This window comes from Mobula birostris, chromosome 19 (genome assembly GCF_030028105.1).
Source record: "Mobula birostris isolate sMobBir1 chromosome 19, sMobBir1.hap1, whole genome shotgun sequence".
Lineage (NCBI taxonomy): Eukaryota > Metazoa > Chordata > Chondrichthyes > Myliobatiformes > Myliobatidae > Mobula > Mobula birostris.
Genome location: NC_092388.1, coordinates 57356277 through 57373511, shown reverse-complemented (window position 1 = coordinate 57373511; position 17235 = coordinate 57356277). Strand labels below are relative to the sequence as shown.

Sequence of the window (17235 nt, the reverse complement as noted above, 5' to 3'; positions counted from 1 at the left end):
GGACAGTGCCTCCAAAATGGTAACACTGAGGAACTAAGAAGTTGCTGACCCTCTCCACTTGATTCCCCCAATGAGATCTGGCTCATGGACTTCTGGTTTCCTCCTCTGAAATCAATAATCAGCTGCTTGGTCTTGCTGACAGTGAGTAAGAGGTTGTTGTTGTGACACCAGTCAGCCAGATTTTCAGTCTCTCTCCTGTAGGTTGATTTGTCACAACCTTTGATTCGGCCTACAACGGTGTCATCAGCAAACTTGAATATGGCATTGGAGCAGTGCTTAGCCACAATGTCATAAATGTAAAGCAAGTAGACCAGGGGACTAAGCACACAGCCTTATGGTGCATCTGTACTGTTGGAGATTGTGGAGGAGATGTTGTTGCCAATCTGAACAGACTGGGGTCTGCAAGTGAGGAAATGGCGGATCCAAATGCACAAGGAGGTATTGAGCATAACGTCTTGAAGATTTGTATTAATTTTGAGATGATCACAGTACTAATTACTGAGTTATAGTCAATAAAGGGCATCTTGATGTATGCATCTTTGCTATCCAGGTGTTCCACATTTGAGTGAATAGCCAATAAGTTGGCACCTGCTGTGGACTTGTTGCTCCGATGGGCAAATCGAGCAGATCCAAGTTGCTTCTCAGGCATGAGTAGATACATTTCATCATCAACCTCTCAAAACACTTAAGCACTGTGGATGTAAGTGCTACTGGACAATGGGTTACTACACTCTTCTTAGGCACCACTAGCCTAAGAAGCCTGCTTGAAGTGAGTAGCTTAGACTTAAAGTGAAAGATTAAAGATCTCAGTAAACATTCCAGGCAGTTGATCAACAAAGGTCTTTAGTACCTGACTAGATACCCCATCTGGGCCAGATATTTTTCATGGGTTAAGCCTCCAAGGGATCATCAGGAACTGTGGGAATTCATGATGGTTCCTCCATTTTTGATGGTCAAAGCAAGCACAGAAGGTATTGAGTTCATGCAGAAGCAAAGAACTGTTGTCATCTATGTCGCTTGATTACACATTATGAGAGGTGATAGCAGTCAAGACTTGCCACAACTGTCAAGAATCCTTCGTTGATTTGCTTAGTTTGAAATTGCCACTTGTCCCGCAAGATGGCCTGCCAGAAATGTTGCACTTTGGGAAATCAAATGAAAGGAAAAATATACAATTAATAGCACGACCTTAACAGCACGATGTATAGGGATCTTAGAATCCAAGTTCATAGCCTCCTGAAAGTGGCAATGCAAGTAGATATGTGGTAAAGAAGACAAACTATAAATTGCTGTACGTCACATGTGTTGGCAATAAATAAATAAAAAATTGTCTTGCATACCATTCATACTAACCAGTTCACAGCAACAGTGCTTTGAGATACAACAAGGTAAAACGGTAAAGAACGCAGAATTAAGTGCTACAGGTAGGGAGAAAGTGCACTGTAGGTAGACAATAAGATGCAAGGCCATAACCATAACAATGCAGATCAAGGTCCTGAGTCCATTTTATAGTACTAGGGAACCATTCAATAGTCTTATAATAGCAGGATAGAAGCTGTCCTTGAGCCTGGTGGTAACATGCTTTCAGGCCTTTATCTTGGGATGGGGTCTTTGATTATACTGCTTGTTTTACCAAGGCAGTGAGCAGTGTTGACAGAGTTCATGGAGGGGAGGCTGGTTTCTATAATGTGCAATGTCCACAATTCTCTTCACTTTCTTGCAGTCACGGTAGATGGGTTGCTATACCAAACCACTATGTAGCTGGATAGGATGCATTCTATGGTGTATTGATAAAAATTGGTGAGGGTCAAATGGCACATGCCAAATTTCTTCTGCCTCCTGAGGAAGTAAAGACGTTGGTGAACTTTCTTGGGCATAGTGTCAACGTAGTTGGACCAGAACAAGCCATTAGTGATGTTCCATTCCTTAGATTATTGGAACCTGAAGCTCTAAAACTTCTCAACCTCATTGTTGATGCAAATAGGACTACGTGCACAGCCACCCTTCCTGAAGCCAATGACCAGCTCTTGTTTTGCTAACATTGAGGGAAAATCTGTTGTCTTGATGCCATGAGATACAAGGCACTTTGTTGCAATCTTGTAGATGGAGTTAGAGCAGAATCCAGCCATACAGTCACAAGTGTATTGGGGAGTAGTCAGGTGGGATACAACCTAGCAGGGCACGAATGATCAGGATAATCGTGACAGAGGTGCTGCTACCTAGATTTACTAATGGCAGTCTGTTGATGAGGAAGGTAAGGATCCAGTTGCAATGGAAGTGTTGAGTCCAAAGGTGTTTGCTTGGAATTATAGTACGGAAGGCAGAGCTGTAATCAATGAAAAGTAATCTAACATAGGCACCTGTACTGTTCAGATGCTCCAGAGGTAGTGTAGAGCCAGGGAAATGGCATGTGCCGTAGACCTGTTTCAGCAGTAGGCAAATTGCTATCTGGGATCCCAGAGTTAAACAGTATCATGACCACCCTCTAAGCACTTCAGAATGGCGGATGTCAGAGCCACCGTGCTGTAATCATTAAGGCATGTTAACTTGCTTTTCTCATATTCAGATGATATTGGCCTTCTTAACACAGCCTCAGATTGAAGACAGAAGAGATTAGTTAATGTGAGTATTTTTTTCTAATTTAATTCATTCAGAACAACATTATTGGCCAAAGGGCCTGTTCCTCCACGATTGCAGTCCACATTCTACAGTACTGGGCAACAGTCATCATATAAACACAGCGATAAAAGTTGGCCAACAATTTTTGGGGCAGATTAGCTCTCCTTTAGCACCCCAGATATTATGCTGTTGTGCCTTCTTTACTGCCAAGGTTGCGTTGACGGACCAAGAGAGCTTCTCCGTGATGTTCATCCACAAAAACCTGAAACTTTCCACTACCTCACCATTTAACAAATAGTGGCACTTGTTTGGGACCTCTTGCCTTCCTGAAGTAGATTATTTCTGTCTGGGGAATCCAATTACGGGTTGATGTGCTGAGACCTAGATTGTAGAATTGACAGTCAGCTTGTTCAGTAGTATAGTGTTGAAGGCCAAGTTAGTGAAAAGCATCCTGAAGTATGTGCCTTTGTGCTCCAAGTATTCCAAGATACATGAAGGGCAATAGAAATGGCATTTTCAATTAATCTACTGGCCTTGTAGGCAAACTGGTGCTAGTCCAAGGTAGTCAGGTTTATGTCCTTGAGGTGGAACATGATCAATCTTTCCAACCACTTGGCAACAACAGGAATGAGTACTGCCAGTGTGGTGTCAATAAGATCGGTTGCTGCTGAGGTCTTGAGGTTTAGTAAGATAGTTGAAGCTTTGAAACATGCCAGAAACACAACCTGAGTCAGTGAGCGGTTGAAAATACCCATGAGAACTTCTGCCATCTAGTCAGCACAGAACCCAAGGACCTGTCAGGGTACACCATTTTGATCCCGTTTTTCTGTGTACACTGACAGTATCTCACCTTGTGCATGTTTAGTGTCAGCGCAATTCCTCTGTTCGAAGTTAAGGCCTTCATCACTGGTTACTTAGTATCCTTCTCCAAGTGAGCAAAGAAATTGTTTAGTTCTTTGGCTAGTTTGGCGTCACCATGAACAAAGCAGGAGAACTTTCCTTTACAATCTGATGCTTTCCCAAACACGCCAGGAATCAGTGGCTTTAAAGAAATATGTCTCAATCACTACTTTGTGACTATACTTGGCAATGTTAATGCCTCTTAAGATTCGAACTGGCCTCACTGTATGCTTTTGCATTGCTGGATCTGTAAGCAGTGTCACAAGCTTTGAGTAGGTTCCATACCTTGCTGTTCATACATGGATTCTGGTTCAGGGATACCCAGAGGATAGTTTTGGTACTGATGACATTGTCTACATAGTATTTGAAGTAGTGCATAACTGTGGTTGTGTATTCCTCTAAGTCAGTGGTTCCCAAACTCGTTTTATGCCATACAGCCTTACCAGTAACCAGGGGGACCATGGACTCCAGGTTGGGAACCCCTACTCTAAATCAATACCCGAGTTGTGTGTAGATGGTATGCAAACAGACTCCAATCAGTACTCTCAAAGCAATCTTGAAGACAGGAAGTGGCTCCCTCAGGCCACAGCATCACTGTCCTGGAGGTTGGTTTCTCCTTCTTTACTGGTCTATCTGTTGGGATCAGATGTTAACACAGATGATCAGAACCCCAGGTGAGGGCATGGGAAGGCCCTAAATGTTTGGTGTACACCTGGTCCAGTGTGTTATTGCCCCTTGTCGGGCAATAGAGTTTATGGAATACTGTTTTAATGTTAGCCTGATTAAAATCGCCAGCTACGAGGAAGGCACCATCAGGAAGACCAGTCAGTTGTTTAACAATAGTTTCATGTCATTGAGCTAATGATAATTTAGTGTTGGTATATAAACTGCTGTAATATTAGCAAAAGTGATTTCTCTCGATAGGTGAGAGGACCTGCACTTTATCATTATGTATTCCATGTTGGCAGAGCAGAAACTTTCAATAATGACTGAAATAGTCCACCAAGCATTGCTAACATAAATGCATGAACCACTACCTGATTTCTTGCCAGAGTTGTGTATTCTGTTGGTTCCGAAGACTGGCTGATCTGCTAGCCCAATAGCTGATCGGTACTCTGTGGCCCAATCATGTTTCTGTGAAGATCATAGTACATCACTCTAGTAGGTTCTTCTGCCAAGGTGAGTCTTAGTCAAATCTCATCCATTTTGTTAGCAATCAACTGTGCATTTGCTAAGACAACACTTGGGAGCAGGGGCTTGTAAGGTCTCTTGCTACAATTCTGCCTTCTCTTATAGTGCCATTGTTGACGTCTTCCTCGTGATGGAGTTGTAACGATCTTGGTTGGTAGCATTCTCGTGATGTAAAAATGGCAGATGTTCTCAGTGTTCAAAATTAGTGAGCTAGAAACACCAAATAGGCATCTTAAGGAGCTCCTGTCGGTCATAGCATTCAATAGAGGAGAAGACTTGTCTTTGCAACTGTATTAACCATCATCTTGGATGTGAGACAAGAGAATAGGCAAAGAAGGGGCAGATGGAAAACAGTGTACAGAAGTACTTTGCACTTTGGTAGAAGGCATAAAGACAGACCATTTTCTAGCAAGGAGTTAATTCAAAAATCAAAGGTACAAAGGGACTTGGGAGTTCTACTGCAGGATTCCCTAAAGGTTAACTGCAGGTTAAGTTGATAGCAAGAAAAGAAAATGCACTGTTAGCATTCATTTTGAGAGGACTAGAATATGAAAGCAAGAATGTAATACTGAAAGGCAAGGCACTGGTCAGACCACATTTGGGGTATTGAGAGCCATTTCGGACATCTTATCTGAGAAAGGATGTGCTGGGGCTGACAATGGAAAGAGTCCAGAAGAGGTTTATGAGAATGACCCCAGGAATGAAAGGGTTAATGTATGAGGATGGCTCTGGGCCTGTCCTCACTGGAATTTAGACGATTGAGAGTGATCTCATTGAAACACATTGTATATTGAACTATCTAATTAAGTGGACATGGAGAGCATGTTTCTTATAGTGGGGAGTCTAGGACTAGAGGGATTAGCTTCAGAATAAAAGGACGTCCCTTCAGAACAGAGATGAAGAAAAATTTCTACAGCCAGAGTGGTGAATCTGTGGAATCCAAGTCACTGGGTATTTAAAGTGGAAGTTGATTAAGTTCTTGATCAGTAAGAGTGTCAGTTTATGGGGAGAAGGCAGGAGAATGGGATTGAAAGCGAAAATAAATCAATCATGATGACAGGGTGGAGTAAGCTCAATGGGTTGAATGGCCTAACTCCGTTCCCATGTCTTATGGCAGAAGAAATGCAGTTTAATTTGTAGTGTATAGCACAGACAGTGGCCAAAGGGACTGTTCCTGTTCTATAGTGTTCTGTGATAAACAAAAAAGGCTAAAATACTTCGATCAAGCAACATCTGTTAAAGGATAAAGTTAAATACTTCTAGTCAAAGGCCATTCAACAAAATGGGAAAATAATAAGCCAGTCTTAATGCAGAAATCGAAGTAGAGCACAAAAAAGGAAATTCAACAAAACTGTTTGTAGATGCATCAATTAATAGTACAAACCAGGGACTCCCCAACCTTTTTTATGCCGTGGACCAATACCATTAAGCAAAGGGTCTGTGGACCCCAGGTTGGGAGCTCCAGTCTCAGCAGAAGAGATTAAATGACAAGGGATGATTGTGCAGTATGAAAGATAAATACACTGCAGTTTGAGCCAGTTGTGATAGCTACATTTAAAACAGAGTCATGACAACTGTCCAAATGGAGAAAACAGATAATAAAATGATATTCCTTTTTAATTATAGCACACACTTTCATCCCATCTTGTCCTTGCCAGCTTAACCCACTTACTTTGCTGCATTTTTAAGTGGAAATTTAACAAGTGCCTTTCCCCAATCACTTTCTGCCTTTACACTTCAGGCCTTCTTAGACATTTAGAAGGATGTTGCCTGGATTGGGGCATGCCTCATGAGAATGGGTTGAGTGAACTCAGCCTTTTCTCCTTGGAGTGACGGAGGATGAGAGAGATGTACAAGATAATGATGGCATTGATTGTGTGGATAGTCAGAGGCCTTTCCCCAGGGCTGAAATGGCTAGCACGAGAGGGCATAGTTTTAAGGTGCTTGAAAGTAGGTACAGAGGAGATGTTAGGGGTTAAGTTTTTTTTATGCAGAGAGCGGTGAGTGTGTGGAATGGGCTGCCAGCGGCGGTGGTAGAAGCAGAAACGATAGGGTGTTTTAAGAGACTTTTGGATAGGTACATGGAGCTTAGAAAAATAGAGGGCTATGGGCAAGCCTAGGTAGTTCTAGGGTAAGGGCATGTTTGGCACAGCTTTGTAGGCCGAAGGACCTGTATTGTGCTGTAGGTTTTCTATGTACAGGTAGTTCCGCTAAGCTGTCCATTTCCATAATATGATTGATTGATTAAGGACCAATATTAGCATTACATGGACAAGACTACATTGGCTCAAGCACAATTGCAAAAACCCTGTCTAAGTCTGTGCTTCGAAGGTGACTAGAGTTTATTTATTTATTGACATACAGTACAGAAGGCCCTTTTGTCCCTTCGAGCCACACTGCCCAGTAACCCCCAATTTAATCTTTGCCTAATTACAGAGTAATTTACAATGAAAAATTAACCTACTAACCGGTACGTCTTTGGACTGTGGGAGGAAACCAGAGCACCTGGAAATCCACACGTTCATGGGGAGAAAGTACAAACATCTTGCAGGCAGCTGCAGGAGTTGACCCTGCATCGCTGGAATTGTAAGGCATCTATTCTACCGTGCTGCCTGCAGTTTATTCTGCTATGTGATTTTCTATATACAGGATTCTTAGAAATCTAACTATTGTGTTCAGCAAAACTACCTGCACTATCTTCAATGATCCTGGTAAACACTTAAAGATCCATCTGTTATGCTAGTATCAGCATCTTAAAATGTGTAATCCATGGTTTGTTTTGCCACAATCATATATAAGGGAGTTAGATATGACCCTTGTGGCTATGTTTCTATTAACTCAGAATTCTTTGGACTAGATCTTGGTTGCTTTCTTTGTTGCTTGACTAACTGGCCTATTCTGCCACAGCATTCATCCTCATCCCAGATTCAGAACATAGAAGCTCCTCGCCAGCCAATCATCCTTTTACACTGATCCTATGCTAAACCACTTTCTTATTCTCCTTGCATTTCCAATAACGCTAAGTCAGTATCTCACCTACACAACAGACAATCTTATTTCCCATGGTAGGGGAGTCTAGGACAAGAGGGCACAACTTCAGGATTGAAGGACGTCCATTTAGAACAGACGTGGAGGAATTACTTTAGTCAGAGGGTGGTAAATCTGTGGAATTTGTTGCCATGAGCGGCTGTGGAGACCAAGTCATTGGGTGTATTTAAGGGGATGACTGGAAGAATTGGATCAGTCCACTGAGGCCCCACCCCAGCTACAGACCGGTGGCATTGACCTCCCACATCATGAAGACCCTGGAGAGACTTGTTCTGGAGCTGCTCCGGCCTACGGTCAGGCCACACTTAGATCCCCTCCAGTTCGCCTACCAGCCCCGACTAGTTGAGGATGCCATCGCCTACCTGCTGAACCGTGTCTACGCCCATCTGAACAAGCCAGCAAGCACTGTGAGGGTCATGTTTTTTTGACTTCTCCAGTGCGTTCAACACCATCCGCCCTGCTCTGCTGGGGGAGAAGCTGACAGTGATGCAGGTGGATGCTCCCCTGGTGTCATGGATTCTTGATTACCTGACTGGCAGACCACAGTACATGTGCTTGCAACACTGGGTGTCCGACAGAGTGATCAGCAGCACTGGGGCTCCACAGGGGACTGTCTTGTCTCCCTTTCTCTTCACCATTTACACCTCGGACTTCAACTACTGCACAGAGTCTTGTCATCTTCAGAAGTTTTCGGATGACTCTGCCATAGTTGGATGCATCAGCAAGGAAGATGAGGTCGAGTACAGGGCTACTGTAGGAAACTGTCACATGGTGTGAGCAGAATTATCTGCAGCTTAATGTGAAAAGGACTAAGGAGCTGGTGGTAGACCTGAGGAGAGCTAAGGGACTGGTTACCCCCGTTTCCATCTGGGGGTCAGTGTGGACATGGTGGAGGATTACAAATACCTGGGGATACGAATTGACAATAAACTGGACTGGTCAAAGAACACTGAGGCTGTCTACAAGAAGGGTCAGAGCCATCTGTTTCCTGAGGAGACTGAGGTCCTTTAACATCTGCCGGACGATGCTGAGGATGTTCTACGAGTCTGTGGTGGCTAGTGCTATCATGTTTGCTGTTGTGTGCTGGGGCAGCAGGATGAGGGTAGCAGACACCAACAGAATCAACAAACTTATTCCTAAGGCCAGTGATGTTGTGGGGATGGAACTGGACTCTCTCACGGTGGTGTCTGAAAAGAAGATGCTGTCTAAGTTGCATGCCATCTTGGTCAATGTCTCCCATCCACTACATAATGTACTGGGTGGGCACAGGAGTACATTCAGCCAGAGACTCATTCCTCCAAGATGAAACACAGAGCGTCATAGGAAGTCATTCCTGCCTGTGGCCATCAAACTTTACAACTCCTCCCTTGGAGGGTCAGACACCTTGTGCCGATAGGCTGGTCCTGGACTTATTTCATAATTTACTGGCATAATTTTACATATTACTATTTAACTATTTATGGTTCTATTACTATTTATTATTTATGGTGCAACTATAACGAAAACCAATTTCCCCCTGGGATCAATAAAGTATGACTATGACTGAATGGTGGAGCAAACTCAGAGGGGCGAATGACCTACTTCTGCTCCTATATCTTATGGTCTTACAGTAGACAATTGTCTTCCAATCTGCACATTTCCAGGATGTGGAAGAAAATCCACAAGATTTCAGAAATAACAGGCAAAGATCACATTCAAGGTGTTTTTATATATCAATTGTAAACATCTCAAATGACACATAGATTTAAACCTAAATAATTAATATACAGTGAAATCCAGTTAATTAGGCCATTGGTTCATTGAGAAAGCCACTTATTTGAGACAACTCTTAAAGAAAAAACAATTGAGAAGATAGCAACACACATCAAAGTTGCTGGTGAACGTAGCAGGCCAGGCAGCATCTCTAGGAAGAGGTACAGTCGACGTTTCAGGCCGAGACCCTTCGTCAGAACTGAAGGGCTGACGAAGGGTCTCGGCCTGAAACGTCGACTGTACCTCTTCCTGGAGATGCTGCCTGGCCTGCTGCGTTCACCAGCAACTTTGATGCGTGTTGCTTGAATTTCCAGCATCTGCAGAATTCCTGTTAATTGAGAAAATAGCAGGGAGTCCCTTTACTTGCAACACTATGCCACTTAATTGAGACAGGAAAATAGTTGCAGAATAGTTTCTAGACACTACCCCGTGCTTAAGTGAACAGTTTTTAAAGTAGCGTCACTTGCCTGAGCTTGTGTTAAGTTATCCACTTGGGCCAACAGATGCTGATTCAAAAAGCAATGACTTTTGATTTTTTTTTAAACTTGACTTTAAAAATCAGACCCTTACCAAGATGCCATGAAAAGAGTTGACACTAGCCAAAATAATTACCCTTCTGGACCAAATTAAAAACCATCCGCCTAACACCTATTTATTGTTGGATTATGACACTACTTCACAGAGGAAGGCAGTGAAAGCAGTCCATTATCTGATTTTGTTCATTTAGAGTCAACCAAAAGAACACATTGGTGTACATTAGTTGACTTCCTCTGATCTATTAAGAATTAATCAGTTTTATAGTACTGTAGTAGTATTGGTGATGTTCTAATTTGTTCTGTACTTCATTTAAATACACAGTTTGTTACTTCATTAAACTGTAGGTTTGTCTTTTTAACTATTTCCATAAAACTTCAGCTAACTGGGTTAGCCACTTATTTGGGCCAAAATGTACTGGTCTCAATACACCCCAGTTAACCGGAATAAAAGCTGAAAGGAATAATTACTAGATATTTCAGAACCTTACTGTACACAGCCTACTAATATCTACAACAGCCACTCACCATTTCACTTTACTTCCTGTTATCAATTCAAATTATACAACCTGCCACTTTTGCGGACCTGTACTCTTCCCACCAGCCAACCACAAACTAACTTGTCAGTGGGAAAAACTATTTCTGAAGTACACTGATATTTGTGTTACACTCAACCAGACTGTAATTACTAAAATATTCAACGGTGAGACATGGTGGTACCTCAATTAATCTAGTCTTCTCTAAATAAAGAAACAAACTCCCAGAAGAACTCAGCAGCTCAGAAGAAATGAACAGTCAATGTTTCACATCAAGACCCTTCATCAGTCCAGATGAAAGATGTCAACCAGAAACATCATCCATCTATTTCATTCCAAGGGACCTAGAGTTCCTCTAGCAGTCAGTTTTTTTTTTGCTCCTTTCCAGCATCTTCATTCTCTCTGTTCTAAATATTGATTAATAATTCCTCAGTATTGTTTCTAATAATGTGCTCATTTCCAGTGATGGCCTCACTAGCTCGTAATCAGTCAATTTATCCCCTTCTACCAATTTAAACAATAGCAGTTCTTCCGTATTACACTTGTAGCTGGAGGTTTTGAAAATGATAGAGTCTCTGCTGTTTCTTCCCTTGCCCAAGAGTGATATCTATTTCGTTCAGAGGCAGCCTAATTAGAGAAACGTGGCACCCCTTGATATTTTCTTATCAAGTTTCCCTCACCCATTTTCTTGCACATCTCAGCATCTGTACCATGCTCTTCAGTTTTCTAAAAGCAAGCACACAATATTAACAATCATACATTCATATTTTGCCTTTCAAGAGCACATGCTTTTGAAGTCCCTACTTCTTATTGTTTTGCTCTGTATGTATTGAGTTCCTCAATTTATTCAACCTTTTCAACACTATTTGCAGTCCTACCTTCTTGTTCTTACTTCCATCCCTTAACTTTCTATACTCTTTTTGGCTTTTGCAGTAACCAACTGGGAATATTTAATGAAAAATTATTGCATTTTATTCTACCATGGTATCAACCCAACACTAGATTTGGGTGGCCCTTAGTAAACTATGGGCTCCCAAAACCTTTTTGGTGTTAAGCAGATATACAAGATATACAAGTGTAGCCTAATATGTAGCAATTGCATTCCAGTTTAAGATGGCACTGATGAAGCACAGTGACGACTTGCTGGCAGCAAACAAAACTATTACTTTATAGTATTAGTCATACTTTATTGATCCCGGGGGAAATTGGTTTTCATTACAGTTGCACCATATATAATTAAATAGTAATAAAACCATAAATTATGCCAGGAAGTAAGTCCAGGACCAGCCTATTGGCTCAGGGTGTCTGACCCTCCAAGGGAGGAGTTATAAAGTTTGATGGCCACAGGCAGGAATGACTTCCTATGACGCTCAGTGTTGCATCTCGGTGGAACAAGCCTCTGGCTGAATGTACTCCTGTGCCCAACCAGTCCATTATGTAGTGGACGGGAGACATTGTCCAAGATGGCATGCAACTTGGACAGCATCCTCTTTCCAGACACCACCGTCAGAGAGTCCAGTTCCATCCCCATAACATCACTGGCCTTACGAATGAGTTTATTGATTCTGTTGGTCTGCTACCCTCATCCTGCTGCCCCAGCACACAACAGCAAACATGATCGCACTGGCCACCACAGACTCGCAGAACATCCTCAGCATTGTCCGACAGATGTTAAAGGGCCTCAGTCTCCTCAGGAAATATTAATCACACTTTCCCTCAAAAACTATTACCGTAATCAATAGCCTGTAACTTCCTTTTCAGAGTTAAGCGTTTGAACCGCCGGTATGACCTGGCATTTTTGTGGTGACCTGAAGTCAAGAAGGCAGAGGACAGTTGCACCTTGGAGTGTAGAGGCCAATGTTATGGCCATTGCTGGAGCGGACTTGGAGGCAATTCAAAGTGGAAAGGCCTGAGACAAGGAACAAGCCGACGTTTCACCGATTTAAGCACTGGACCAGATTGAAAAGTTTGGGTGTCAGGGCTGGAATAGAGGGATGGGCCGGTATTCAGCTCACTGCTCTGAGGTTTACTTATCTCTGTGCTGAAACGTGGCTGGGGCCTGCATCTAACTATCCTGGCTCCTGAATCAGCTGTGACTGGCTTTGTGCTGTGGATTCATTTTCATGAACTTCAGTTCTAAATGTTATTTACTTACTTTTATTGTTTGCATAATTTATTTTTCCCTGCACATTGGGTGTTTGATTGTCTTTTTTACAAAAGGGTTCTACTGGGTTTCTTTGTTTTGTGGCTGCTAGTAAGTAGACAAATCTCAAGGCTGTATATAGTATAAATACTTCAATTATAAGTGAACTTTGAACGTCAAATAGTGCAAACAGGCAGTTCAATAATAATATGAAAAATTAAAAATTGTAAAACTGGAACATTAACCATAAGATCAACAACAGATTTTACTTGAAAGTTTGATAAAACTGTAAAAAGTTAAACCAAAAATTGTTACATAAAGTACTCCAGTTCTCCAGGTGCACAGAAGGCACTAAAATATCCACTCGCACATGGAGAGCCAGATATTAACAAGGACCTAATCACACGAATGGCCTTTGCCTCATGATATTAGCTACCCATGACTAATTTAAGCCAGGGGCACGAGACTGTAGATGTAGGGACACGAGAGACCAATGTAAGCCACTTTTCACAGGGGCTTCATCCTTGATCAAGTTTCTACACTTCAAAATTTACGGGGGAATGGGATTGTCTGTTCTCTCTATTTTACTTCCATTGTACTCACTCCTGTTGTCAAGGAGTTAAAATCAAAGTCTAACATAATGGAAGTCTGAATTGAACATGTTAGAACAAAATTAAATTAATATTCAAAGATAAGAGCAAGGAGGAGAGAAACTAACGTCTGAAGGCCGAAGGACATTAGGCAGCCTCCTGGTTATCTTTTTTATAAGTGACCTTTTCCAGCACTGTCCGAAGTACCATGTATACTACAAGTTCCAATTTTTCATTCCCCCTTAACTTTTTAATGTTGTGATCCTTCAAGATACAAATTAAAGTGACACACTTACCTGGTAATCTATTCATGTTGACACCTTGAGCAGAAAGTCCAATGCCCATATATCTGTAACAAGATCATTCTTAAGTTTGTCTTCATTTAACAATGTTTAACTTGAGATCAGTTTTATACACAAGTAATGTCAGACATTAAGAAATCAATCACAAAATGAGTGACTGCCTTGTGCAGTATCTGCATTCAGTCTACAGAGGCAACCCTACGCTTCTGTTGCCTGTCACTAACTCCCTCTTTTGACATATCCATCTATGGACTCCTGTAAGCTTTTCCATCAAAAGCTTGAGCAATGCATCTCATCTCCCATTTGGGCACATTGCAGCTGTCTGGATACAACACCAAACTCTACAACTTCAGCTAACTTGTGTCTGTATTAGTCAGATGTCTGTATTATTGACTCAGCTCATTTATTTCTCCTTTCTCACCACCACCCCCCCGCCACCTCCCAAGGTAAAGGACATTCCCAAACTGGTATGCTGAGGATGCCTTCTGTTTCAATTTTGCAACTCCTGCATTTTTTTTTTGTCTCTGTTCTCACTCTGACTGTTCCCATTCACTCATTGACCAAATAATCCTATTTACTGCTTATCCCCATGGCCACACTGCTTTTAGCCCAGAGACACACCACTACAAATTAACTATTCTTCTCTCTTTTTCCTAGTCTTCAATCCAAAATGTTAACTGTTTCTCATCCCACAGATACAGCCTGACTTGTTGAGTACTTCCAGCTTTAAGTTCCAGTTTAAGTTTTCAGCACCTGCAGTTTTTATTTACTTGACTTCCAAGCTTGGCTTCCTTGCATACAACTATGCTTTTTGAAAGTGACATCCAGCTGTGGTGTTCACACCCAAGCTTTCACAAAAGTGGGTGCAATGGCCTCTCTCAATTACTAGGGTAGAAAAAGACTTGCAGTCCCAAAGCTAAACTTACAACTGCAAACACACTAGAGTTGATATTCATATCATTATTTCAGATAGTGATACCATTTGATATTTTTCCAGATTTAGCATTCGCAAGTAATCAAAACCTTTAATTTCTTAAAATTGCTCTGGCTCATTATAATATTGTTATAGCCAGGGGTAATAATGGGGATAAGCTCCCACTACCTATTAACGTGTTACAATTCAGAACAATATGTTCATCTAAAATAAATCAGAACTAAATCAGAAAGGCAGGCGCGTATTTCTCCCTTTTCGTGTTTACTCTTATCTTTTTTCCTTTGAGGTAGAGTGGTGTCAAAGGTCTGATAACAAATGTTAAGCCACCATGCAATTTTCATTGGTGAGTAAAGTGCAAGAGATCAAAATCTAGGTCAAAATGTACTACTCACTTAGAAAAAACATGAATTATAACAAACATCGAGTTGAAACAATTGGATAATTTTGATTAGCACATGACCAGATTCTGTGAAGGTAAAATAATTGTATTGCTAATTATTGACTTTTTGATAGTTCATGCTCAAAACAATGACCCTATTCAAATCTCATCCATTGAGCAGGAGCAACATGGAATTTTTTTTTAAAAAGATCACTGTTTCTGTCACTTGCAATCTAGCCACATTCCCAGGAGGGAAGGAGGGAGAGATATGAAACCAAGTCTGCCAATGAGTGTGATCACATTTGAAGACAATCAAGATCCTGGAAATGAAGATTTACAAAAAGGGAGGAGTGGGCATGAGGTTTTGGAAAACAAGTGTAAGAATTTAAAACCAAAGCTTTGCATAACTAGAAGCCAAGTCATCAGGGTCCCACATTCAGGGCAAAGGGATGAAATGGACATGGTGCAAGTCAAGGCCAGGGCAAGAGATTTTTGGACTGCCAGTTTATGCAAAATAGAATAAGGGTCGCCATGAATGCAATGAAACAGTCAACTGTCAATGAGTGCCTCAGCAGACAAGCGGAATCATGGGCAGAATCGAGCAAAGATCCAGAGATAGAATTTATAGGATGGATGCAGTTTGAAGCTAATTTTCAGAGTCATATAAGGTAGTGAGGTTACAAACACTTCGGTTCAGTTTCAACAAATGCCATGAAGGGGGTAGGAAAAGAGGAACAAAATTTGAGATAGAGAAAAATAGCATCAGCTTTTCCAAAATTTGGTTGGACAGAACTTCTGCTCTTCTAAAATGTTGTATTTAATACATAGTCCAATTTAGAATCAGTGGTGGGACAGATTGGGTTAAAAATTATAGCGAAGTAGAGGTAAATGTCACCAGTATATATTTAAGCTGACGATGTTTTCAGTATCTTAACACCAAGAGGCAGTATGTTTTGGAATTCAGGAGGAAATCATGGATTTCCTGATAACATCAATGAACACCAACAATGAAAGACAAAGTGCAGTGAAAATGGTTAACTTCAGGTAAGATTTAAATATATTTTGGTGTCTCCTAGGGTAGGTGCTGGCAAAGTGTTTTTTTGATACTTGTTGTTTTGGACCATTACCAAACTACACCTGTTCCTCTTCCCCACTGCCGTGAACCCCTTTTACACTAATTTATCCCACAGCACCAGATACTGGGTGAATGCTTTTAATCCCAATTAATCCCAAGATTGTCTAATAGATTTTGAATTGTAAATTCAGTGGTTAAAGCTACTTCGTGATCAGTCTGTAATGTAGTCAAGGACCATGGCTCACTGTAGCCCAGTGAAGCTTTTATTCTTCAGTAAATTGAATATTTCAGCCTAGAACTCTGCCACTCAATGAACCATCATATCTGGCTCAGACTTTCAATGCTTAAAATCAAACAACACTGCATTTAGGTTTGTGTTTCATTACATTCTGGCAAAAGAGAAAGCTGAATATGGACAGGTCAGTGTGGGAGTGGAACATGAGTTGAAATGGTCTGCAATTGGTAGCTTGGGATGATAATTACCAAGCATGATTGAGCATAGGTATTCTGCAAAATAGTCAGTGTATTAATGCTTGCAACGTAGAGGAGGCCTCATCAGGAGCACTGAATGCAGTAGAAATAAGGTTGGAGAGATTCACATGAACCTTTGCCTCAGATTAAATGTGCAGGTTCTGTTAAGGCACAACACTGACCACTAATATCCTGCCAAATGACAACTTTCAGGCATCAAGTGTATTCACCTTTTACAAACTAAATATTTACCCAACTAAGTCACCATATTTCAAAACGTAAATGCACACTGAATGACAGCAATACAATAAGCAAGGATGAGGTTAGTTAATTCTCACCCATCTCTTCCCTTACTGACTATCTTTGCCTCGAAGTAATAAATCCCACATGCAGCAGGAATGGGAAAAGTTGCTCGGACTGAAGCTGCATCTTTTGGCGTTTTGCCATGACCTGAAGGTACAAAAGCAGAGGGAAAATCTGAGTTAGTAACATTTTATTAAAATTACTAATAGATGTTACAAAAGATCTAGCAACAGCTCACAGCAAGTTAACAGATGAAATCTTGATGAAACATGCTTCAAGGGGATAAAACATTATGCGTAATTGTCTCTTATTTAATGTTTCATTTCCTTTACCCAGGTTGTTCAAAAATGAACTCAGATCCAAAAAGTTATTTTTTAAAAATTCAGATTCATCCTATTTCCAAAATGAGAAATCAGAAATTAAAAGGATGGTAACTAAGAAATTCCACAGGAAGCAAAT

General features: G+C 41.2%; 1 protein-coding gene across 1 annotated transcript in view; it reads right to left on the bottom strand.

Moving 5' to 3' along the window:
* ranbp9 (RAN binding protein 9) overlaps positions 1-17235 on the bottom strand; it is an 89524-nt gene that overhangs the window by 54290 nt on the left and 17999 nt on the right. Inside the window, exons 2-3 of the mRNA XM_072283657.1 lie at positions 16812-16923; positions 13609-13661 (exon numbers count right to left, since the gene is read on the bottom strand). Of these exons, the coding sequence (XP_072139758.1) occupies positions 13609-13661; positions 16812-16923 (165 nt within the window). The remainder of the gene's footprint in view (positions 1-13608; positions 13662-16811; positions 16924-17235) is intronic.